Raw genomic sequence first — 26,300 nt, forward strand, 5'->3', positions numbered from 1 at the left:
TTCCGAGGAATTGAAAGGAATGGAATTGCGGCAAGTTCTAATTCCCCGGAATGGAATTGGAATGGAATGGGGGCGCGCATTCCGCAACACTGGTCTGAATGCCACTAATTTGTGACCAAGACCTTACCAGTAGCCCTCGTTAACATTGTGACAATTTCACATAACCTGTATAACTTATATTACATATTTGTACCCGTTATACATGCTTTAATAGGCGCAGTTTTCAGAACTGCGATATCTCTCTTGGCACCGATTTATGAAACTGTTAAATTCGGTGCTTCAGTTTTTCTATCGTTTTTCTATTTTAAGGTAGCCGATTTTTGACAGTTACTGCAAAGACTATGCGACCCTAAATCAAAATGCTGCTTACTACAGTCGCTAGAATCTTAAATGCAAGCGAAAATTTTCGATTAGGTTGGCTCAGAGGTATTTATCGAGACAATTATTTTTGTTTCACATCTGTTTTAATGGTCAGTAAAAGCAACGCAGGAGGAATGGCAACACAAGCAAGAGAAGTACACAGGACAGGCGCTGAACGACGGACTGGTTTAATGAAGACCGGAAATAATAAATACAAACAGATCATTTGCGCGCGCACCCTCACGCTACTGATATTTGCCACATCTTTCGAGGAGCTTGATTTCACAATCGTGCAGGTTGAAAGATGGGGCGGAAATGCAATGTTCATGAATGAATGAATGAATTAACCTTTATTTGAAGCAGTGACTTGGCAGTCGAGGTGGGACGGGTCCCTTATTCCAGAGCTCTTTGATCCGCGTGTCTGAAGATGACATCCGTTCGTTCAAAAAAGTGGTTTACAGCTTGGTTTTCCCCACTTAATTTGACCACCCGATTCATGACCAATACCCCCCCCCCCCCCCCCCTCGCTGTAGGTATACGCCAGAACAACTCAAGACAACAACAGCTGCATGAACGACGATGTGCTGACAGATGGGATGGAGGCGTGCCCTGTAAATTATTGCTGCGCTGGCGTAACCTTTACTTAAGGCCAGGCGCCAGTCTGTTCAATATACATTCCTCCACACGATAGTGGGACGTTGTAAAACAGCCACCGTAAACAGCCCCGGCTTTCAGCACTCGATACGCTGGGCCTGTCTCACAGCATCTCGCACCAAGTCCCCGACCAGGAGCGCCTTCATGCCAAAAGGCACTTGACCCAGCATCCAGGTAGGCCATGGTCGCCTTGCCGTTTGAGCCCTCTGGTGGACTATTTTGTGCAGAACAATCTTAGATTCTTACAGTCTGACAAAGGAGGTTTCTGCGTCGTCTTGTCCGCCAGGCAGCTTGCTGAAAAAGCTGCGAGTGCTGCATGGTAAAAAAAGTTTCAACCCAGTTTCAATCAATCCTGCTCGTGTTAAAAAACTGGTCTTAACCCTCCTGCGAGAGGTTGGCCTTGAGCATCTCGCCTCGTTCGTTGAAAAGGCCAAAGATAACAGACGTCACATTTTCTTTGCTGCGAAAACGCACAAATTGAATATCTCTTTCCGTTCCATTGTTACTGAACGCCGTACGTGGCAACATGTTGTTTCCGGTTACCTCCAAAAGCAGCTTTGCTTACTACGCATACAAGATCCCATTCTTATCCCTCGTTCTAACCTGTTTTATCAGAACCCTGGTTCTTGTTCTGCGGTAAGCTTTGACGTAGAGGTACTCCTTTATTCTATACCTCATGACAAGCGTATGATGTCCGTAAAACATTGCATAACCAATTGTAACGATGAACTTGCATTTAGGAACAAGTGTAGTGTCACAGTGGTGGCTTTCTTGGAACTTTTAGGTTTCTACCTCAAAGTCGCGTTGTTGCATGGAATGGTGCCCTACATATTCAAAAATCATCTTCATAGTTTCAAAGGTGGCGGCTATCCTAAGTTATACGTATATTCCTCTCTGCCGTGTATCGCGCTATAAAATGGGGTGCAAGGATTGGTGAAAAATATTTTTTTGCTACTTTGATGATTTTCTGATCACCTCACTAGTAATATTTGTTCCCATCATAGCGACCTGATAAATATTTTCGAATAAAATTTTTTTGGTTTATTATTCTACTGAATAGCCTAAGAATGGTTCTGTGGGGCAATTGTATTTATGTTTGCATTTTGAGCGGGAACACGTATGCTCATGTTTTTCGCCGCTATCGAAAAAATCACTCTTGAGGTATTGTTCAGGGCATTCCAATATGGTTGAGAATATTATTGCTTACAACTCTTTCAATTATGTCTTAAGTATTTTGCCGCCCCAAATTGAAGCACAGCTTACGGGAACTATTAGCTCGTCTATAGAACACCGGCTTCCCGGTTTCCACTTCATCGTGCGTTTCTTTTAGGCTGCTCAAATGATTGAAGCTGTCGGCATCTCGACTTGGCCCACGCCACTATGTCCCACCACTACGGCGAAAAAATTAGCATGTAATCCCATACGTTCATGGGCTTTTCACCCATCGGCTTAAGAAAAACAACATAAATGTTGTTTGTTTTTTTCAACTCTGGGAAAAGTCGTGAGGGCCCGTGCCGCAGTAGATAAGAAAAGACCAGACCCAGTCACGCGAGAGCCTCTGCTCTGTTATCAATCGTAATCCATGTACATGCGGTGTTGTTCACAACATCCCACTATAGTGTGGTAAAATGTATATTAGGCAGACTGGCGCCTGCCTTAAGGAAAGGTCACGCCGGCACAGCAACAACTAAAGGGCACGCTTCATAACATCTGTCAGCACATTGTCGTTCATGGAGCTGTAAACGAATTTTTTTAAAGAATGCATGTAATCTTCAGACACGTGGATCAAAATGCACGTGGAATCGTTGAAGCTCTCCATAAAGAAAAAGCGTGAACATTGCATTTCCGTCCAATCCATCAACCTGCACGAGTTTGAAATCAGCCTCCTCGAGAGATGTGACAAATACCAGCAGCGTGAGGGTGCGTGCGCAGACGGACTGTTCGTATTATTTCCTGTCTTCAAAAAAAATGTCACAGTTTCGCCCTAAGGGCGAAGCAATGAAGGCGATAGCAACACAGCAATGTCATACGAAGTAAGGTGAGCGGCTTTGGTAGCAATATGAATTGTAGTAAACATGAGCTGATTAAGTAAGCAGGTGTGCTGCGGCGTAAGTAGACCGACATGAAGAGAGACTCGATGACCACGAGAAGGCGCGTGTGAAACGGTGGTGTTGATGAGAAGCGCTTCCCGTGGGCAGCGCGTGCGAAGGGACACACCTGTAGCGCTGCACTGCCGATCTGGGCAGCATTGCATGTGTAGCGTGCGTTGGAAAATGTGGCCCGACTATTACTAACTGAATGAACAAGCGTGGTGTGAGCGCGCACAAACATACATGAATAGATCACACTGAATGACTGCAGACAACGACTGTCAAAACGCTGGCAGCAAGCCCATACGCTGCAGCGGGCGAAGGTACGTGCGGTCTATCGCTTCAACAGAAACTGAGCGGCGAATGCACAGTGCATAAAGGTCAGAGCCGTGCGGAGATAAGAGACGGGGCGGGCGAGCGACGAGCACGGGTGTTGGCAGAGTAGAAGTGCCCCCCCCCCCCCCCCCCCGCTCCCTCCGGCGCTGGCTTCCCGCTTCCTTGCTTGCGCGTGGGAGATTGAGTGCGTTCGCTCTCCGTGATAGCGCGCGTCCCCGCACGCTTCCGCTCGGGCATACGGCGCGCGGCGAAGATTTTATCTATACGGAACCTCACGGCGACGGCGACGGCGACGCCGACGGCAGAAATCCGGTTGAAGTGTCCATATAATTGCTATCGCAATAAAACCAGTCAGTTGCTGGTTCAGCGCCTGTCCTCTGTACTCCTCTGCCTTGTGTTGTCGATCTTCTTGCGCTGCTTTTACTATTACAATCAACCAACTCGCCCAGTTTTACACGGTATTGAATGTGTAAAGTGGAGTTGGCTCAGAGGTAAAGCTTCCTCTTAATCGCAGTCAAGTTCACTTGCACTTATGGCCAACTGCAGGTAGACAATTTTGCGCGAAACGCCAAAATGCAGTTACTTTGTTATCGAAGGTAAGAGCATATGTTAATGGAGACAGGCTTTTCTTGTAACTGTACCTGTATAGGGTAGGCAGGAATTGGGGTACCGGTTAGCCACAATTAGTTTGTCCGATAAACTACGGCACAAGTCGTTCGCAGTAATTGTCTGACACGTTTCACTTGGAACCCAGCGCCGTCAAATCAAGTGTCGGGCGTAGATAAGCGAGTGAGTGCACATTCGCAGTTACCCTGGCACCAGGGGGTTTCAACATGCCTTTGCCAAAAGCCACACACAAGCGGTCCACGCTACACAATCTACCTTCTTTTTTCGTCCAGGCCGCGTTAGCGCGTTCCGTCTGCAGAGGCCTAGAGCTTCAATAGACCCCGAAGAAAAGTCGAGGCCACCCGTGCATGCATGCATCAGAAAGACGGCGCCTTTGATTGCCCTCCCTGTCGTTTATTTCTCTCTCTCTCTCTCCCTCTCTCCGGCCGCTATCCACAATGCTTACAACGTATACTCCATCGAGCGGCGGCAGCGTGGCCAATGCAGCCGCCGCTACACGTCGGTCACACGAAGCAACCTTGAAACAGGTGTACTGTGAGTGTGAGGGTGAGGAGGAAGTACCTTCGCCCACAGTGCTTTGAGTTCGTGCGGCGCGCGTTTGAAAGAGGAAGCGGGACACGCGCCTTTTCGATGGCCACACGCACATACTGCAACAAACACACACGCGCGCCCGCACCGAATGCTGTGGCGACTGCCGCTCGATAACCGTAGCTGAACGTATAGCGCAGCCGGTGCGGCAAATGGGTGGGGTAGGGGACGGGGGAGTCGAAGCCGGCTGGCGTGTCGCATTTCCCTTCTCATGGCGGATGTCGCGTGGTCGACGTCGTCATGTGCGCGTAGCTCTCTCGTTGTAGCAGAGCGGCGGCGGCGGCGGCGACGATCGGCGCTCTTTGTGACACCGAAGCCGAGCTGCACCGACGTCGTCTGCTTCGCGTCTTCGTAGCGACGCGCAGGAAGCTTGCACCGTTCGGGCGGCCAGTCCTGCTGCCAGCTCCGTGCACGGCTTCTTTTTGCGAACGGCCGGCACACGTAGGCTAGGAACACTCAAACTGCGGAGGTGAGCCAAAACCGCGATCCTTGCGCGCCGTAAAACGTTGACTTCCCGGCGCGCCTCAGGCATTGAGAGAAGCACGATGTGCCGTGTAGGTGCCTTTGGGAGTGTATTGATCCATCGGAGTGCAATGGGGGAAAACCGCAGGGAAAAAATTTCCACGTAGAAAGGTGGTATGCGCGATTTCGCGGTATTGGGTGAATGAGTGCAAGATCCTCAGGAAGTTGGCATTGTGGGAAAACAATTCCTACCGTTGCTTGGATAGCGTCGCGCTCAGGTTCATACCTATCGATTGCTTAGAAGAGTTTCTTTGCAAGTGAAAACGAAACTCTTCTCGTGTTTTCGGTGTGAATTAGCGAAACTACCGGTCATTGCATGAACTTGGCTTTCCGTGAACTTGGCTTGGCTTTGGTGGGGTTGTTAGGTAATTTGACCAGAACCTCTTCGGCTGGTCAAAGCATGCCTTGCAAAGAAAATAAGTGACACAGGAAAGCACCGCCAAGGGAATTTTATTTAAGTTACCGGCGCCTGGCATATATTGGCCCATATCGCTGTAGTGCCCAAACCATGTTTCTATTACGTTTCATGTGCAGAATTTTTTTTTTTAATGGAAGGGTTCGATCTAACTTGTCAATAAAATTACACGTGGCAGCGCCGAGCCTTCTTTCTATAATATGGTGTCTCGTCACGGCTTTTGACACCTCTTAAACCACATTATTCCTTTATTTTTTTTTTTCAGCTACATATCCCTGATCACCTTTTCCTTGCAGAGCAGTCCATTCTGGGGAAAGTTGCCAGCCAGACTTTCTTGTCTTCGTTGTGAAGTTGTGCCATCTGCATAACAGATAACAAAAACAAGCGAAACAGGAAACCAGAAAACAATTTGAAATTTATTAGCTCTCTTCATGACTTTTTTTTCTTTTTCGATTGATCTATCGGCTACCAAAAGGACATTGATCGCCATCGATTTCCGGGGAACGTGTCAAGGGAGTGGCCAGTGCCCAGTTCCTTCCTGGAAGTAATTACAAAGGGGAAAGTACTTGCTGCTCTGCACTCTCTTTCATACTACTGAGGGGGACTTGTTACCGTTGTAGTGTGGCCACAAAACGCCAACGCAGAGCCGGCGCGAGCGCAGCCAAATGGAACGGCCTGATAAGTGACCACCTGCGCAGAAACTTTCGTGCTGTGCCAACTTGTGAATCCTGTAGTTGTAAAGCTGTGCGTGCATGTTTTCTTTTCTTCCTTTTTTTTTCAATATGGTTCTTGTGACTGCGCAAAGGTTGCGAGCTGCAGAACTATAGGAGGGAAGAATTATTCAATATATGTTTGAACAAATGAACAGTCAACACAAACATACTCTGGGCACGAGACAATCATCTTCTAGGTATACCTGTTTGTGGCGCGAAATACATTTCCTGAAAGGAAACGTATTTGCATGTACTTGTAAAGTGCATTTATATCTAGGAAATCTAAGCGCCAACTTGCCCAAGAAGTTTCTTTTGGAGACGATGATCCGGTCGATTTCATAAAGCTTGCGAACAGCAGAAATTTGCAGCGAGCGAACATATGACTGATTTAACTCATTATCTCTAATAAATGAACCAAAGCTTATCTATCCAAACGGCAGGAATGCCCACTGTTCGTAGCCTCTAGTACCACTTGCTCAGTAAGCCTAACCACCGTATTTTGGAACGTTGCTCCAGGACTCGACCTAAGAAAGTAGATGATAGCGCCGCCTCTCGAAAAAAAAAAAAGGTCACTGCGCTTCACTGACACTCCACAGCAATTATTTATAAGTGTAGCGTCTTCTTCAGTCAACAGGCGCCGCAGAGCTCGACTCGGCCGAGTGGAGCAAGTGCTTCGAGTCGAGGATCGTTTGAGAAACCGGTGGTAAGGTTTATTAAAGGCACACTAAAGAGCAACGCTAAGTCATCTAGTACTTGTAAAACATTCTTCCAAAACCATAGTTCATTGATATCGTGCAAGAGGCTCGATTATTACTGAAGAAAAGGAAGAAACTTTGCTTCATTGAATTTCGCACCGGAGCACGTCGTGGGAACGTCCGTTTAACAAAGTAGAGAACAGGCTGTCATGATTCATGAGGTCATTGCGAGACAGTGCGGTAGCCTAATGTAGCGCAATAAAGTTTTCCATTGTAGTTTTTTTTTTTTTGTTTTTTTTTTTCACATAGGGGCAAGAGCAGTAGCGCACCTAGGATCTCTGCCAGGGGAGGGGGGGTTGACAGTTTGCCAATACCATCTAAGCAGCACTAATTTCGATTATTTCACGGGAACTTGTCAAAAAATGTGCTCTTTGCGAGTTTGCAGACGATTGCGCGTCCTACATCCTAGTTGCAGCACTCAAATGCGTAAGGAAAGAAAGGGGGTTAAACAAAAGGGGGGGTTAAGTCGGCCTCAGGGGGGGGGGGGTTACAACCCCCGAATCCCCCCCCCCCCCCCCCAGTCGGTGCGCCACTGGGCAAGAGCTAAATAAACCATGAAGTTTTACTTTTTTTTCTCGAGTTTTAGATAAATCGGGCATCAAGGGGTTAACTTAATACACCCGCTTAATGTCCATTAAATATGTGACTAGTTTCCTTTACATCGTAGGCACTACTAATTGTTTCTGTATATGCCGGTGCGTCGACGTCTTCCTTTTTATTTTTTTTATATGGCAGGCCAAAAGAGACCTAGCTGGATGTCCGTATTCACTATGTCCTTGTAATTCAGACACTCACGCCCGTCATATGTCACGATATCGAATATTACGGCTACAGTTTCATTTGACCGAGCAATACGAGAAATCTTTTATTAGTTACCTAATAACAGGCGTATCTTGGGAAAGAAATCCGAACGTAATAACTACCCTTACTTACTCTTAATTGTCCCTGGATAATTATTTTCAACTAATTTTGCAGTACGACAAGGAGCGTTTGTGTAACACACAGACACGTTTGCAGATGACATACAACTGCAATTTTGTTTGCGTTTAATTCGAGCAAAGCACGATGGTGATCTTTGGCCACACCTGGCCCTAGCGCCACTAAACCGCACACATCATCATCATCCAAGCGAAACAGAATGCATTTTTTTTTTTTTTGCAGCACTTAAGCTGGGTTTACTGCTGTGAATATGAGCTGCGCTCAGACTGCCTGACACATACTGCGTATGGACACAGTGTAGTAGTCGAGAAAGCTTTTATTTTCTTTCTATATATTATGCGGCCATCGCCATTAAGTGGTACAAGAAGCTATACAAAAGTGCGAAGTTAGACTGTTTGTTGTGCAACATTCCGAGAAAAACAGGGCAGCAACAGGACCAACGAAAGACAAACCAACACAAGCGCATGCTGTTCTGTCTTTCATTGGTCCTGTTGCTGCGCTGTTTTTCTATCAAGATAACGATAATAGTTCATGTGCACGCCACGTTCCAAGAAATTTGCCTTGGGATAGATGAGCAACGAAGACTGGTAGAGGAGGTGGCGCAAATGCTCGACATACAGAAGGTGTCTTACTCAAACCCTCATTATATGTGCTGTTGTTTGTCACCGGCTACACACAAAGAACACCGTGTTCTGTGTGCGGATTATTCCGTAAGTAATCTACAAATGGTCTTTTGCTTACAAATGTATATATATATATATATATACATATATATATATATATATATATATTCGAGTGCTATATTTACTTCCCGAAAATTCCCCTGTAACGCATTAGTAGAGCTTCCTTTAAAAGAGGCTTCCGAGAGCGAGAGCGAAGGTGACGTAGCGTCGCAGCGATGCCCTCTCCCCTCACGGAACACCTGACGCTCTACTGTTAAGCAGGTGTGCCCTTTCACCCGCTCTGCTCCGTCGAGGCGCACTCGTGACGTGGCGTCGCAGCCTATGGAAATTTAGGCTGCTACAGACGCCGGACGCCCACTTTTTCGCTCAACGAGCCATTTGGCGCTTTCGCATCAATAAAACATAGTATGCGTCTCTCTACGAAGACGTTTTGCAGGAAGCGCAAAGTATTGAGTCGCCTTCAGTGTATGCGCGAAATACATGTGGAATTCGGTGGGTCACTGGCACCTTCGTACAGTACTTGATGCAACTCGGTTTTCAAGAATTCTACACTGTATTAATAAGGGCCGACAATGTGTTGTTCTGTTCGGCCACACATCTCTTGTCGACAGTCATCTGCCCCCCCCCCCCCCCCTACTCTCTTTGCAGGTGTGCTGTGGGGAGTGATGAGAACCGCTTACAGTGCTGTGCTTCTATCCGTGATTGTTGGAGTCATCGCACGAGAGCAGTTCCCACTGCTGCGACGTAGGAGAGACGCTACGACGACGACGTCCACGCAACAAGAAGGGTACGTCTCTCGGCTGCATCACCTTGGACGTAGTTTTTGACGAGTCAGCAGATGTGGTGCTGTTCTCAGTTCATGTTGGCCCAAGAAGCGTGTCGAAATGCCTCCTCCTCGAACGATACAGCGAACTGAAGAACTGATAACAACAGCGTTTGAGGCTGAGCAGTGGATATGGTAACAAAGTGAAGTGAAGTTCTGTATTACCTCACAGGCAATGCCGCTACTGTATGATGTTCTCACACTGAACGCATGCCTTTCCAAACGGAATGCACTTGGTAGAACAATGTTGACGAAAAAAAAAAAGAAGAGGGAGAGTTTCATTTGTGTGATGTGTAGTTTGAAACTGTGCTCTGCTCTTATAGAAAAAAAATATGTCCGTTCATTAGACACCGGTAAATCAATTTTTCGGTTAATTTGATCTCGATCGATGATCCCGGCCGGCATCAATGATCCCGGCCGGCATCCATGCATTTCTATGGGTCCGAACTTTCTTTATTTCAATCCTAACATTGTCCTTTGCCGGATAATTCAAACTTGACCAGTCAGTATGCACACGCCTGACACCTATGGTGACACCCACCAATAGCCACCACTTTATAGGGGCGGCATGTCTCGACGGAGCTTAGGGGACAGGGAATGCATAAAACAAATGTTATCTCCCGTTGAAAACGCTTATTTTCGACAAGAGCTAAGAAAATTTTTCTAATGCAATAATGGTAGTTCACAATGTCTGATACGGTATTTACCAGATTCTAACTAGCACCTTTCGTTTTCACGAAAATTTAGACAAAAACCACGGTTAACACGACTGTATAACAACGCCACATAACACTATTGTATTGTGGCGAAGCTGACTTTAGGAAACCGATCACCATTGGGCGATCGGTTTCCTAAAGTCATATAAAGTCGGTATTGTAGACCCTTCCCCATTTTTCTTGCTATAAAATGGCCTAGGAGTTTTAGTGTAATTTCTGCGTTAATATTCTACTTTGTCCACATAGAAAGCGGGCGCGTGTTTGATTCAGGGGCTTGTTAGAATCGGGTAAATGCTGGCAAATGAATCGGCGGTGAGTTTTGACGTTTTATCTCCATCGTGTTTAATTCGACCCACCGGATAAATAGATCACTTCGTCGGTCTCACCAGGGTCAAGTTAACGGAAAGTCGACTGCACATTTATGTCACTAGCGCAAAACACTAAATCAAGGTAGACTGGCACATTATCATTTGAAAGGTTTTCGGTGTTCGTTGTGCGGGGAAATGTGATTTATACGCCGATAAAACAGCTACTGAGCACCGACCTTCCCTCTTACCTTTTCTGTCATTGGCAAAACCGTATAACTGATTGCGCAAGTGCAGGATACCGCAGATCTCGCTTACGTTTTATACCAGTACATACAGGTGTATATACATATATCTTACATGCACGTTCGCCCCGGCAGCTCAGTGGCTATGGTGTTCTGCTGCTGCTGTTCACGAAGTCACGGGTTTGATTCGCGGCAATGCTGGCCACATTCTGATGAAGGCGGAATGCAAGAATTCTCGTATACCCTGCATTGGGCGCATGTTATAAAGAGCCCTAGGTGGCCAAAATTATTACGGAGCCCCGCATTGAGGGGCTCCGGAAGACCACACTTTGCTCGTAGCCTACTGTGCAGTTTCGTGACATGAAGTCCCGCAATCTTTCTTTGATGCATGGTACAGATGGTGCAGCAGATGTAGGTGCTCATTCAACAAGAGCTTAAAAAACTTGCTATGTTGAGTTTAAATTTCGAGCAGAGCATTTCTTTCTCTCTACTTTCAAACAGAGTGTGCAGGGCGCGCCATATAGTTACTGTCACGCACTTTGATCGATAATTGTGCCTATGATTTTTTAATCTTTCTCCAAATCGTTCCTTCAAACATTTCTCGAATCTTTATTTCTGTATTTCGACAGCATTTCGTGTTGGTTTGTATTTTGGTTCGGAAAACGGCATGCCTTAAATCACATCGACCTGCAGCTTCATCACTGAGCGATGCCGGACACTCTCCTTCCGAGGTCTCCAAAATTCTAAACATTCAGAGTAAAATTATCTACTGTTCTCCCAAACAACCCGCACTGGTCGTCCTGTCTCTGTGGCCACTTCTCACCATAAGAAAATTGTGAGGAAGAAAATCCAATGCCAGCCACGAAGAAGCATCAGAAGGCTGGCCTTGGAGCTGAATCTGTTAGCGACAACAATCAGAAGAGCCGTGCGAAGCGACCTAAATGGGTTCCCCTACAAGTTCCAGAGAAGACATGAACTGACGGAGGGGCTGAGAAAGGAAAACTGGGGAATATCCCGGTTGCTGTTGGCAGGCGACTCGAAAAGGGAATACCTGGCAACTGTCTTCACCGATGCGAACGTTCACGGTAGAGGCCCGTCACAACACTCACCTCTCGTGTGTTTGCTCCGACGTCAGAGCTTGCTGATGCAGCTAGTCGGTCAGTTTTTCTAAACACATGCGGCGCCTGTCGTGGGTTGAGCTGGGGTAATCACCACTGGCCGCATTCATCGTGGTTTTGGGGCAAAAGGCGCAAAGTTCGACACTCACACGTACCTTAAAGCTCATTCGCTGTCCTGGTCCCAGTTCCACTTCGGCGAGCAGTCTTGGACTGCACAGCAGGAAGGCGCCCCAGTGCGACAATCGAAAAGCAAATCAGCACCACAGCAGCGTTGTCGCACTGCCACACCCGGCTTCCTTCCAGATGAAGAGTGGTCAGCAAACTGCCCTGACAAAAACCTTGTGGACTTCTGTGTGTGGACTATTCTTGAAAAGGAGGCCCGCGCCCATCAGCACATCAGCCTGGTGACCCTCCTTGTATCGCTGGCGCGAGCATGCACAAAAATTACCCTAGAGATACCTTGCAGGCCGTGTCTGAAACGTACCCAGAACATTTAAAGGCCGTGATCAAGACCAAGAGCGGAGACACTGAGTAAAATGTTTTGTGTTACATTCCTATATATTGGGCAAATGCACTACAAAATATTGTAGCGTTAGCTACACTGGCCTAGCCAAGCCCGTTTTGCGCGGCACATCAAGAGCCGTGCTGCGCATGCGCGAGGATCAGTGATGTCACACGGCTTGCGCACCGGAGCCACCAGAGCCGGCACCTCTCGCGCACTCCGCCGCCGCCGCGCGCGACTCACCGCCGCCGGTCTGCGCATTCCAGAGGAGTGACGTCGTAGCCGTGGTAGACGCACTGGCGCCGGCGCGCGCTCGCTGTGCAGTCGCCGTCTGACACTGCGCTGGAGCCGCTGCGCTTCTGACTGGCGTTTGCCAGTGTGGTATAGCCATGGAGGAGAGCGCAAATGCTGCTCAACAGCGCAGAAGGACGGAGAAGCTTGACTCATAAGAATAATATTATCTTAAGAATAATGCTAAGAATAAGCTAAGAATAATCAGCTGAACCTTTGCTAACGCTACGTATATCCTGGCATAGCCGAGCTAAGCCACTGCAACTTCTTTTTTTTTTAATATGTTTTATTCTCAACCAAAATATTAGGCATAAACCCTGTGACAGTATTTATGGCGCACCCTTTAGTAAACAACATCATTTTTTACCAGCCACGGCCACAAGCCAGGGTACGGTGTCGCAGGGGTCGCAGCCGCATTTCCCTTTTTGCGTCGTTCTCTGGCACACAAGACGCCACTTCTCGACAGACACGACATAATCGCCATTTCGGTAATGTTATCTAGATCTTCTGTAGCCCGTCCGTATATGTAGTCGCGCTCTTGTCTTGTGTGCGTGCAGTGTTCAGTTTATTTCCTTTATTCTATGTGTCGCCTTCCTTCACCCGTGCAGGTATAGAAAACTGTACTTTCGTCCATTTGACCTCCCAATGCATGCATCTCTCCTTATTGCTTACGCTCCCCCACTATAAGTTGACTTTCGCTTGAAACTTTAGCTGCGCTTGGGCGGCGCGTTCTTACCGCAGCACCGAGCCTCGGGACGTGATGCACGTCCAAGAAGGCGACGTCGCCTCGTTCACCTGCGCGGCGGCCAGCCACGAGCCGATGCGCGTCGAGTGGCGGCACAACGGCAGCCTCGTCCAGCACCAGCCTGCTGCGGGCGCCGAGAGGAACTCTTCGAGTACGAAGACGTCGCTAAGCGTGTGGCACGCGCCCCTGAGTTCCATGTCCGGGGCGACGCTGACGCGCAGCCGGCTTCGGCTGTCCAACGTGTCGGCCAACCATTCGGGCGTGTACGCCTGCCACTTCAGCGACGGCCTGGGAACACTGGCACGCAGCAGCCATCTCGTCGTACAGCGTGAGTAGTCGTATGCACTATAGCGGCAGATGTGGCGCACACCGTGCGTACGTATACGAGGTAACCACGTATATATGCCCGTGTTTGTGTATACCGTATCCAGCAGCTAAATCGACCGCCACGTCTTACGAAATTGCCGCAAGGTATGTTTTAGCACAGCGGCAAATGGCGCCGGGTATGGTGATGAAAAATTGGGGATGGTGACCGTTGCATCATTAAATCTCGAGGGACGGAGACACAGATTTCGTTGAACCGTTTCGTTTATAAAGTCTGCTCACGATGGCCCTCATAGAGCGTCTGCCCGAGCACACGTGAGCAGCGCCTGTCGACAAGAAACTAAACGCCACACAAAACACTATGAACTCCATCTCTGCAGTTCCTTGCAGCACTGGGGAATCTGCAGGGCTCCTTAGCCATTAGAAAGGTTGAATGCCTCTCAAGGTATGTTCATCCGCGCCGCGTTGTTTGCTCATCGTCTGCTAGCCATCCTGCCAATAAATGCTCTAAGGTAGGTGAAGTGACGCAACAAATGCTTTCGTGTTAGGCTGCGTTTCCATAAATGCGACTGCGGGGCTTTGCTTCATCGATACGCTTTCTCAGCACTTCATTGCAGCCTCCTTAGCCAGTTTTAGCATAAGCGAACGACCTGATGATTGTTCACACGCGCCGCATCGTCTGCTCGGCGCCTATTTGGCGTTGACTCGCAACCGTCGTCACGTACCACCCTGGAGTCGAGTAGTACATTAATGATGCAGTTAACAATTAGGCCTTCGTAGTGCTCCGCATCGTTGACGAATCACCAGCGCTAATGTTGTGGCACCATCAGCGAATGGGATTCAAACCGTTTTTACTGCTCGGCGATGCCTTTGTAGTCCTAGCAGCGTCAAAAGAAACAGCTGGGGTGCTATGCAGGATGCGCTGAGTTTCTCGTTCGCACGAGTTTTACCAGAGTTTGCTCGATTGCAGTCAGTGAACGGAGATAGCAAAGAATGTGCAATAACAGCAGGCAAAAAGAAATGTCGAGATAAAGCCGAGTATGACAACATGAGCGCGCCCTGCGCGGCACAGTGCTTCCGCGCTTCAAGCGCAGAGGACTGCGCAACAAAATGCGCCAGCGGCGCGTATTGTGATCAACGTATTATCGCAATTAAGCAATACCGTCGCAATCCCGCTGTCTATCTGCACACTTGCCGTGAGCCGCTTGCCACGCCTTTCTCGGGCGTGTCAAGGGCGTGCCTCCTCTTTCGAGCATTATCTTTCTATCCTCCGTCGAATGCGAACAGGGCACCATGCAACGCATTCTTGCACCTACACTTTCCCTCAGTCGAATACATTGAAATACAGTAAATAAAATAACAAACATTTTATTTCTTAAAGTATCGGTTTTGCGTTTTGAATGCTATAAATTTGTGATGACAAAGGGATATCCAGTGAATTATTAAATTTTGCACTTTTTTGCCGCGAGTGGCGATAGTGAGGCGAAAGTTATAAGCGGATACATTCTATGAGGGTCGCACGCACGAGGCAGTTCATACGGTGAGCATTCGCCAGGGGCGCTGCAGTGCTATTCTCGATAAATTCGATGCGATAATGACACATGAAGTCAGTCATGACAATGAACTGTCCATTCCCTGTCTATTAGGGGAATAGCAACGCAGCGCTGTGGTATGGCTGTTCACCGCAGGTGCTTTCACTGAGGCGGCTATTAAGGCCGCCGCTTTACCAACTGAAACGACATTCTAGCCATAGAAACGGGAGCAACGGTTGTCGCTGCAAAATTGTTGTGCGGTATTCTAGGGTCCGTAGTGACGCAGCACAGTGAAAATGCACCAGTTTATCTGCGTGCGCTAAGTCTCCGCGATGCATTACGAAGAAGAGCGTGCTGCCCAGCGACACAATTCATCGCTTGTCACCGCTTGCCCAGTGAAGGTGCCTCCGTGCGCATGCACGCAGAATTTGAGTGTGTTGTTTACTCCAAAGTACTTGCCGATTGCTTCTGCTGCTGAGCTAACAGCGGTTGCAGATGGATATTGTAACGATAGCGCAGCAATCGCATTTTGGCGGGTGAGGGCTCTTGTGCGCAGTTAGGAAATGAGACTTCGAACGCAGGAACGTGTTGCAATTGTTTAGTGTGCCGTGCTTGTGACGAAGAAATGCCATCGCACTGGGTGTGTTTGCGCTGACCGCTGACCATGTTTGTGACACTGCGGCTCCGATACATCACTGATGACAGAGCAGCCATCTCAAATGACAGCTGCAATACGTTGTCGTTGGAAAACACTACGCACTGCTCAGGAACGTCGTCCACCTCGGCGCATCGACGCCTTGCAAGCAGCTACAGTGACGTGCCGATAATTATTGGCTGTACGCTACGTCGGCACAATGCAAGCAATGAACCGTGTTGTGGGACCATCACAGCCCAAGAATACATATGCATAAGCCAGCGAAAGTCGACGTGTTTTTTTTTTTTTTTTAATAGTGGTGCTCAGTACATCACCGATGACAGTGCGTTGTGTGTGTTTTATTTCGCCGGTCAAGATTGTAAATGCCTATCAGTTCCGCACCACGTCGCTGTTGCCGAAAAATAAGTTGGGCGTGGCCCAACCGTGGTGTGCGCGAACAAGAGTTACACGCCTCCCGGGGGGCATGACCTATGGTTTCGATTGACAGGCGAACTCGGGCCAAACTCGTACATCGCTAAACCCCCGTCGAGTTGAACTCGTGAGCATGGCTGTGGCAGCAGCAGCCTGTGTCATCACATCCAGCGGCAGTAAGCATCAATATGACCACCTAGACCCGTTCACCTACATGACCGACGTAGAGTTCCAGCGTCACTTTTGCCTTTCCAAAACGTCAGTGCGCTGGCTGTGTGACGAATTAGGCGAAGGCCCTCGTCCGCGGAGACAGCGTGGAGGGCAAATTATGCTTTCCGAGCACAAAGTGGTGCGACTAGGCTGCGGAGGAAAAGTTCGTGCGATCGCTTCGGCTCTCTCCTGTTTCAAGCGCTGCTCGTCCACCGCGCCCCAGCCCCGGGCCAGGTCTGGCGTCGTCATCGGAGTACTGGGGGCACCTGCGAGCACCTGGGTTTCAACCCGGACCAACCAACATGCGCAGGCGAAGTAGTCACATTATATTGAAAGACTCAGAATAGAAGCCTGGCTGCCTTCCGGGGCAACTGGTGCCGAAATCAGTTTTCGCAGATACACGGTACCACTGCACTGCACGGGCAGAGAGACAAAGGAAGTTACTTCGCCAACACGGACCGCCTCGGCCGTCCGAACGACAACCTCTCCAGGTGGCAAATGATTTGGCTCACGTACTGCGTGAGCAAAAGCGTAGACATATGGCTGCTGTAGGAGATGACTGGCGGCTTGTTCCCTCTATCGGAGCACACCATCGCCGACTGGAGGAGCTACCCCCGTAAGGTCGCTACGGACGAGCTGCTGGCGCGACCTCCACTCGGTGGCCCCGGGTAGATAGCCCAAATTGACGAGTGCCTTCTTCGCGGCGAGCAAAAGTACAATCGAGACCGCCTAATGACGGGCGACAGCTTTCCGCCAAGCCGCCATAATTACGCCGCTGTTAAATATGGTGGCCCATGGGTCTTCGGCATGTTCTGCATGACCAGAGTGGTGCTGCCACTTTCAAGGTCGACCGACGAAAGGCGGCGACGCTAGGCGCCATTATTGAAGCTGATGTTCAACCGGGGACCATTATTCATAGTGACGAATTGGCCGCATACAAATGTATCCCAAATTTAGTGGATGCTAACGGGGCTATGCCTCAATCTACATTGGGAGATAGTCAACAACAGCGTGAACTTTGTGGACCCAATCACGGGCGTTCACACGCAAGAAATAGAAAGTTATTGTCAAAAAGTGAAGCGCCACCTCGTCAGCGATGGGTACAGGGTAACTGCACCGATGCTGGAGTCCCACCTGGGATGGATGTGGTGGCACTCAATTGCCACGTGCGCTGCAAAGACACTTTCTTGCGTTTGTTAGAAGCCACGGATCGCTCGGGCTACCTAGTATAAAGACTCTTTCCTGCGGTTGTTCAAAGCCATCGCTCGACGCTTGCCAGTATGAAGGTGCATCGCAAAGTAAAAGAAAACAAAGTGTAGTTTTCTGACCCTTGTATGAGTGCTTTCGGGCATTCCTGAGTGCTTACACGGTAAGCTCGCGGCAAACCACTTATGCGCTAGCTGACGCTCACGTCGTCTCGAAGCTGGGTCAGCTGGTGTACCTCGCGCGCATCGAGGCACCGTATACTCACAGCATTTCTTTAGCGCGAGCAACGAGCGATCTATTAAAAGCCAAGTGTGAAAACCATGTGCACACCAATCTGTGCTCGGAAATGGGAGCGGAAGCACGTAGCGAGCCACACTAATCCAATCCAGAGGAATGAGAAGGAGCAACGAGCGATCTGTTGAAAGACCAGTGAGAAAACCAAGCGCACACCAATCGGTGCTCAGAAATGCTAGCGCAAGCACGTAGCGAGCCGCGCCAATCGAATCCAAAGAAAAAAAGAGGGCGAGCGCCCCTCGTGGTATAACGCGAAACGTATTAAACTACAAATTAGTCTAATACACATTCAATGTACATCTTGTAAACTTTAAAATGCTTACAACCCACGTTAATGTGACTAATATTATTGTACTAAACGCATTTATTTTATGACTTGCTTGTGCCTGTAATGCACTCGGTGATACGACAACCAAGTGAAAGAAGGCACGACCATGCACCGACCATATTATCACGTGAGCCCCAGTTTGTCGACCGCCCATATGGCAACGTCCATGAGATGATAGCCACCCAGAGGGAATCTAGATAAATTAATGAAACTGGAGGCGTGCCGACGGACAAACTTTGTCTTGTTACCATTAGTTCTTTCATCTTAGGGTGTCGCCAGAGCTCGTGAAGATCCCGAGTTTCGCCAAACTCGGCGCATCCTGCATAGCACCGCTGATGTCAATAATAACGACAAAACATACCTAATGATTTGTCTCAGCGGATGAGACTAAGTGATAATGTATTTGACCATTTTTTGTTGCTGTCAGGTTGGAGAGTCAGTAGCAAGCGTGCATTGGGATCGAATCGGGTTGTCTGGTCTGCATGGGGTGCTGCCATGTTGCTGCATAATCACGGTTAGGGTGGCTATTAATGTTAACGGTGGTAACCAACGCAGTAATTCGCGGTATACGACGTGCAAGCGCAAAGGGCCTTACATCTTACGTATCGCTGTAACCTGTCATGTGTTAGAGAAAAATAAAACTCTCTAATCCCGCTAGTAACCAGACAACTAAGCATGTATCTATATTCTGCTGCGCAAACACATTGCCTGTGTGCACCTCGTACCTTCGGTAGTGCTGCAAGTCACTTGTGAGATAGAGTTATATAGACGAACACAACCACAGTGTCCTGCGCGCAGCGCCCGGTGCGTCCGACGCACGAAACTGTGCGCAGGCACAACCGAGCCACAACAATGGGCAATAACACAGCACATATACAGAAGCCGAATACATACGCAACAGTGACACGAAAGGTAGTATTACGCTTTGCTTTATTAAGAAATTGCGTTTTTGCCATAGCAAAGCCTCGACTCTAACCGTGAGAGGAAGCTTGCTAGAAAAGGCATGCACGAAAACAAGAGACAGGTAGCCACGCTCTCCTGATGTTCCAGCCTCAAGCTCGTTGGACGTCGTGGATTTTGATACCGAAACCAAGATAAATGTCCAGAACATTTTCTTTTTTCGTGCTAAAACGGCTGAAATTACAAAAAGAAACTACGAAATGCGTGAACTCACATTTCAATACCGGTGCTTAGGCTTCGGCACAAAACTTAATAAGAGGAATGCGTAGACCTTCGTTTTGCCCGGTAATAATAAATCAGTTATAGCCAAATGAATCAAGATGGAGCTTTTAGACAACGTTTTACACGGCTATAGTGTTTAGTGGTGCTCGCGAGCAGTATCTCAGCTTGAGTCAATCTGCCTGCACTGTCGAGAGGCCTCAGCTGCATGAAGGCACGTTCGTGTTGTGTCATTACTGCGTTGTTCTCAGCTACATAGGAAACGCTGCAACAGATCGGGGAGTCGGTCGTTATAAGCCACGTCTCTGTCCACAAGAATTCACTGCATACGGCAGTAGACTCGTCCTCGTTCATACTCTTAGCTCTGCATTTGGCCTTCTGTGATGAGACATAATCCCGCGTGAGGCCGAATAACACCTTTAACGCGGTAGCGTTAAGGGCCCCGTGTCGCAGAAAATCCGTCGTCAGCGTCGGTGCCGGCGTGGATGTCGGCGTCCGTGGCGGAGAAAATCATCGCGAACCAGCCCGACCGCGCAAGGTGATAGTGCAGGGAAAATCATCCCGAACCACCCCGATCGCGCACGCCCTCAGCGTGGTGCAAGATGTTAGTGGAAAAAATTGAATTTCTCACAGTGATATCCGTCAGACAAATCGTACAGTACGACTTACCACAACCTAGAGAAATGGTGGCGTCGGACTGTTATTTTAATGTACGAGAAAACATAATTCTGTTGCGAGGAAACTCAAACACAGACTCCTTTTGCCAGCATTTCTACCATACTAACAGCGGCACGCTCGGGTAGGCTACTTGCGAAAATCTAATCCAGATGGCGCTCGCATCCTCGGCAGGTCAAATTGGGACTTGGCCTGCCTAATGCGTTTCGTACAAGCACGCGCGTCGAGACAAAAGCAAACAATTAATGAAATGGTAAAAAAGGTCCTAGGGCCTTCACATTTTATTATAAAACGACTTATATTGCTCCTGGAAAAATGTCTTCCCAGCAATGCATTTCTGTTTAAATGTGAAGCCGACTTTAATGGGATCGGTGTAAGCTTGGTCTTTGTAAGCTCGCTTTTCCTCGTTCTGTGTTGCAGTAAAGCCGACTCAAAGAAAAAAGCGATGCGAATGGGGCCCGATAACGCTATCGCGTTCCCCTCTTAAAGGCGTAGCTTAAGCGTCCTCCAATATTTTCCGTCTTTCTGACAGTTTGTTTTCGCGATTTACGTTTGTCAATTTGTAGCCGTTCGTGTTTTCAAGCAGCCGTTCGTGCTGCCTCTCGCTTCAACGCAAACTAAGTGGCGGGAACAAAGCGCACACATCCCTCGGCGCGCTCAGTTTCTGTACCCACGGCAAATCGCTTTCAAGATGGGGCTTGCGCGGCCGCGTTTAGCCGCGACATAAGTGCAGGAGTATAACAACACCCCACCCCCGGCTGTCTGTCGCACGAAGTCGGCGCACTCCCTCCCTGCGTTCCTCCCTTGAGCGCGCGAGATCGAGCCACCATGCTTTTCGGCCTATCCTCGCAAGTTCTCCGAAATTTTCACTCGCACCCACAGCATACGGCGCGTGGCCGCGTTGTTATCGCACTTGGACTTTATACGGAACATCACGGAGAAGGCGACGCCGACGATGACGGCTGAAATTCTCTTGGAGTGTCCATATAGTTTGGGACCCTCACACAAAAATTAACATTAAGAACCTTGAAAGAATTGAAAGAAAAGCAGTCAGATTTATTTACAGTAAATTTAGGAGTACTGACTCCCCCACTGCATTACTAACCGCAAACGGTATTGAACTATTACAAATTTGAAGAAAGAAAAGTCGACTAGGAGTTTCTTTCAAACTTAATCAATCATAGCCTACCCTTAGACACTGAAACATACGTATCCCCCTTGATAAGCAGACCTACTCGACACCACTACTCTCATTCTCTAACACCAATTTTCGCAAGGACTGACACTTTTCAGTACTCTTTTTTTTTTTCCACAAACTGGAATTAGCTAACTGAAGCATTTCCCCAGCGCTCGTGGCCTGTATACCATTTGTGTAAATAACGGTGTTATTTCGTGTTAGAGTTGTATTATAACGAAGTTGATTAAATTTTCGTAATTGTCTGCCTTATGACGAAACAAATTGTGTGAAAAGCTTGTTACAAACTTGTTTCATCCTGTTCTGTTGTCTAAATAGCCTTGTGTATCCTGCTCACCCTGCTTGGACTTCTTGTCCGCAGTATTTTTTAAATGAATAATTATTATCACAATAAAATACGGGAGAGGGTGTAGCAGCACCCTCTCCTGTCTCGCTCTCTCCATTCTAAAGAACCCAGATGATATCGATAACGAGGTGGACTGCTGTATGACAAGGCAAAATTCTGTGCACGCGCGCACATTTTGAACAGTCCATTCTTTGTCGAAATGAAGATCGACGTACAGACAGAAAAAATGATCAGTATCAAATTTCGTGTGAAATTGGGAAAGAATAGTGCAGAAATTGATAAAATGTTGCTAAATACCCAAGGAAAGGATGCCCTAAAGGAAGCAATTATGTTCGATTGGGTCCAGCGTTTTTGAGAGGGCTGTGAAAACTCCGAGAAAGATGGTAGGTCAAGATATCCCCTCAATCTCGTGCCAAAATAAAAAAAAATTACAGCAACGTTTCACTTCGTGAACGCGGGTTATGCGCAAGCGTATGGGTGCCATTCCTATATAATTGCGACAGCAATGACATGGACACTCCAGGCGCATTTCTGCCGTCGTGGTCACCGCGATATTCCACATAAAGTTCAAGGGCGATTAAGTGAGTGAGTGAGTGAGTGAGTGAGTGAGTGAGTGAGTGAGTGAGTGAGTGAGTGAGTGAGTGAGTGAGTGAGTGAGTGAGTGAGTGAGTGAGTGAGTGAGTGAGTGAGTGAGTGAGTGAGTGAGTGAGTGAGTGAGTGAGTGAGTGAGTGAGTGAGTGAGTGAGTGAGTGAGTGAGTGAGTGAGTGAGTGAGTGAGTGAGTGAGTGAGTGAGTGAGTGAGTGAGTGAGTGAGTGAGTGAGTGAGTGAGTGAGTGAGTGAGTGAGTGAGTGAGTGAGTGAGTGAGTGAGTGAGTGAGTGAGTGAGTGAGTGAGTGAGTGAGTGAGTGAGTGAGTGAGTGAGTGAGTGAGTGAGTGAGTGAGTGAGTGAGTGAGTGAGTGAGTGAGTGAGTGAGTGAGTGAGTGAGTGAGTGAGTTCTCCTCTTATATCTGTAAACCATAGCATGCAGCGTCTCGTCCAGCGACTTCATGTGATGCCGCAGCGAAAGATTGCCTACTCTTGCAACCAGAGTGAAAAAATGTGATCCTCTCTGTCGAGTGTCAGGTGACCCGTGGCGCGCCGGTTGGACTGCCTGTCATTGTGTGCCTACCGAAAGAAGAGACTCGCCTCGGGAATAATCGACAAGTAGCTTTATGTGAACGCACCCAGGTTCACTGTTTCAAGTAAAGGGGAATTTGATGAAAGCCTGCGAGATTCCAGCCGAGCTACTTGATAGTTTCCACCAGCTGAAACAAATGTTGATTGTTTGTTTAGGCCCCGTCACCGGATTTTCGAGGTCCTGTCACAAATAACGCCATAGTACGAATGTTACTTGCCGTCAGAAAACTGTCGTCACAAACTGTCTCTAGTAGCCCAAGCAGGACAAACGTAGGACCAGTATTGGCTCCGCGTGAGACCTATACGCTGGTTCCGCCTGCTGGGCTACTAGTATACCGCAAGCATAATGGCAAAACGGGCATCCACCTTTCTGTATCACGAATTTCCAATGGAAATCAACATGCGTCCTGCATGCGTCTTCCCGGGATTTCTATTGAATCATTCGCCCTCGTGTTGCCAGCTGAGGCTTCATTTGATTGAGAAAGATTGGGAACAGTGTCCATGCCGGGTTCTGTCCTCGAACCAGATGAGATTTTCCTTCAGCTGACAAAGCTCTCTCTCTCTTCGACGAAACCATATGTGAGTTTGTCCTGTAGCTTCTTCGGGGGAATTACAATTCTGCAGGCCTGCTTTCATAAACCTACATCTACATTGAGTGTTTCCGCAAGACTTGCTCGGGCCATACACAAGCGATACGGGACTGTGCCCTCTACAGCCTACACGGATGCGGGGTCTTACCCCAGACGCGCAGCCACAACAGCCACCGTAATCGTCAACAAAAAACATCGGAGCAGCATTTCGCTCACCGGATACAATCCCCTCCAAGCCGAGGAAGCGGCCATAGCCCTCGCGCTCGCCCAAACACAGGTTGAAGTCATAGTTACCGACTCCCAACAGGCGTGCCGCAACTTCGCTAGCGGAAGAATTCATGCCACTACGCTCAAGATAATTAATCAAAAGCCGCCAACCAGATCAGTCATAATCATCTGGGCGCCAGCTCATCACGGCATTCCTGGCAACGAGGTCGCCAACCACGTGGCTCGAGATTTGACCCACCGAGCCGATGCCGAGGAATCTGAACCGGAGCGTATGCACCCTCTAGTCTCATACCAAGACATCACACAACACTACAAGCTAACCCGCAGAACATATGCACCCCCACACAAGTCACTACCTAGAGAGCAGGAGCGATTCCTCCGAGCTCTACAGGTTAACACATTTCCCCACCCAACCAGAAACCACCTCATAGCCCCTACACAATTCTCTCCGCAATGCCGCTTCTGCGCAGAGCCCGGGTCCCTCAGGCACATAGTAGGGGGCTGCAGAGAGGCACCACTCAATCCTCCGAACCCCTACCACACCAACGAGCTTTGGGAGAGAGCCTTGGCCAGCTCCGACCTCGAAGATCAGCAACGGCTGATTGCGAGGGCCCAGGACGCGGCCCGAGCTCAAGGCATCCTGGAATGAGGACGCCTCTCCAAAGCTGCATTTATACATTAAAGATGTTTATTCTCTCTCTCTCCGCAAGACTTCTTTAGTTAATTCGTGTCACGCGCAATCACATGGGGACAAATGAACACTCGGCCCACCGATGTGTCTCAGTGGCTTTGACCGCTCATGATCAGAAGGGGGTCGTATGTTCAATTCGCGGTCGCTGTGACCACATTCTTATGGAGGTGGAACGAAAGAACATTAGGCGGTCAAAGTTAATCCGGAGCCCTTCATTGCGGCGTTCCTAATGAACCACTGTGCAGTAATGTGAATTTTTTGACATAATAATAACGTTTATTATATTAAACCGCACAACTTAATTTAACAGAACACGTTTCTGCGCACATTTTGTGTTGTTGCTGTTACTTTGCATTTGTCACTGAAATCAAGAAATGGTGCTAGTGATAACAAGTTCCCAGCAGCTTGTGTACTTAAATATTTGTGGTTTTTTTTACACTACGGTATTGGTGCAGCCAAGGCATCTAACGGGTCCGAGCCTAAAGACAGCCAGTGTGGGTCCGAGGTGCAATGCTCGGGCAAGGGCGAAGTGTGCGACGGCAAACATCCCTGCCGCTGCTCTGACGGTTCCATCTCGAAAGAAGGGCCGTGCCCAGCCCTTTACAGCGGTGAGTGAAACTACGGTGTAGTGGAAAACCTTGGGCGTGCTTACTGGTTGGTATGAGCATGATGAAAATTGATAGGAGCAAATCAAAAATGAATTAAAAAAGTGATACGGCCTCGCCGTGGCAGCGCAAGCTTGCTTGCAAGTCACTCGCGAACAGCGTATATTGTAGCGTTGTGCTTGTTTCTGGTTATGGTTCGTTTTTATAACAAGCAGCATTTTACAGCTTTTTAAGCGGCTTTCTTTTTCTTGTGTTTCTTTTTTCCCGTGCATGATTTAAAATTACTACGTTATGAGCCACAGAAAGAACGAATCAAATGGACAATCATCACGTCCCCGTATTACTATGTCTAAACCAGGGTGTCAAACCAAATTCGAACCTGAACCGAAAACCGTACCCGAACCGGAATTCTAGCCGGCACTTAACCTGATCCCGAACCGATATTCTTAGAACGTGTTTGAACCCGAGCTGAAGCTGAACCGAAAAAAAAATGTCACGGCTGTGCACTAGCCATGCTGCGTATATACAAATATATATATATATATATATATATATATATATATATATATATATATATATATATATTGTCACGGGATGTTCTTGCAAGTCCACAGGACGTCTGACTGAAGTACAAGAAGACGGAGCCGTCTCAGCTGGACACTGATCGAGCGCGCCCTCCTAGTTCGTCGACTTCCTCTTTCACACTTTACCGTGCCAATACCGATAATCTCCAGTACAATCACCCCCCGCACAGAAAGAAGCCATCCTGGCGACCTAGGGAAAAGACAGCATCGGCGGGTCGTAACACGGTTTAAGCCGTGCTACATAAACTATTTCGCGCCCTCGGCAACGGCGATCAGAAGACGGCGCGAGCGGCTCGATGACATAGTTCACAGGTGATGCTTGCTGCAGTACGCGGTAGGGACCGTGGTAGTTGGACAAAAACTTAGTGGATTGGCTGGGGGAAGTAGCCGGGACCCGAAGCCAAACAAGCATTCCGGGAGAATAGCGGGCACTAGAAGCGGATGCGTCATGGCGTGATTTTTGGCGCCACTGATCTTGGGTGGTGAACGAGCGGGCTAGTTGGCGACATTCCTCAGCATAAGCAGCTGCTTCTGAAACAGGTGTCACTTTAGAAGCGTCAGGACGGTAGGTGAGAATGGTGTCCAAGAGGCAGGAAGGTTCTAGGCCATAGAGAAGAAAGAAATGAGAGAAGCCGGTGGTAGT

The 26,300-nt window shown here is 48.4% G+C and overlaps 1 protein-coding gene across 4 annotated transcripts in view; it reads left to right on the forward strand.

The window, feature by feature from the left end:
• The first annotated feature begins 1,571 nt into the window (after positions 1 to 1,571).
• The window catches only part of LOC119442084 (uncharacterized), a 41,077-nt gene continuing 16,348 nt past the window's right edge, over positions 1,572 to 26,300 (forward strand). The window contains exons 1-4 of one of the 4 annotated variants that reach the window (XM_049661878.1): positions 1,572 to 1,650; positions 9,331 to 9,469; positions 13,424 to 13,755; positions 24,924 to 25,076. In XM_049661878.1, the coding sequence (XP_049517835.1) occupies positions 9,348 to 9,469; positions 13,424 to 13,755; positions 24,924 to 25,076 (607 nt within the window). In that variant the 5' untranslated portion in view covers positions 1,572 to 1,650; positions 9,331 to 9,347. Of the gene's footprint in view, positions 1,651 to 2,545; positions 2,985 to 4,799; positions 5,125 to 9,330; positions 9,470 to 13,423; positions 13,756 to 24,923; positions 25,077 to 26,300 lie in introns of those variants that run through there. The other 3 variants (XM_049661875.1, XM_049661877.1, XM_049661876.1) reach the window with 3 other exon arrangements.

This window comes from Dermacentor silvarum, chromosome 2 (genome assembly GCF_013339745.2).
Source record: "Dermacentor silvarum isolate Dsil-2018 chromosome 2, BIME_Dsil_1.4, whole genome shotgun sequence".
NCBI lineage: Eukaryota > Metazoa > Arthropoda > Arachnida > Ixodida > Ixodidae > Dermacentor > Dermacentor silvarum.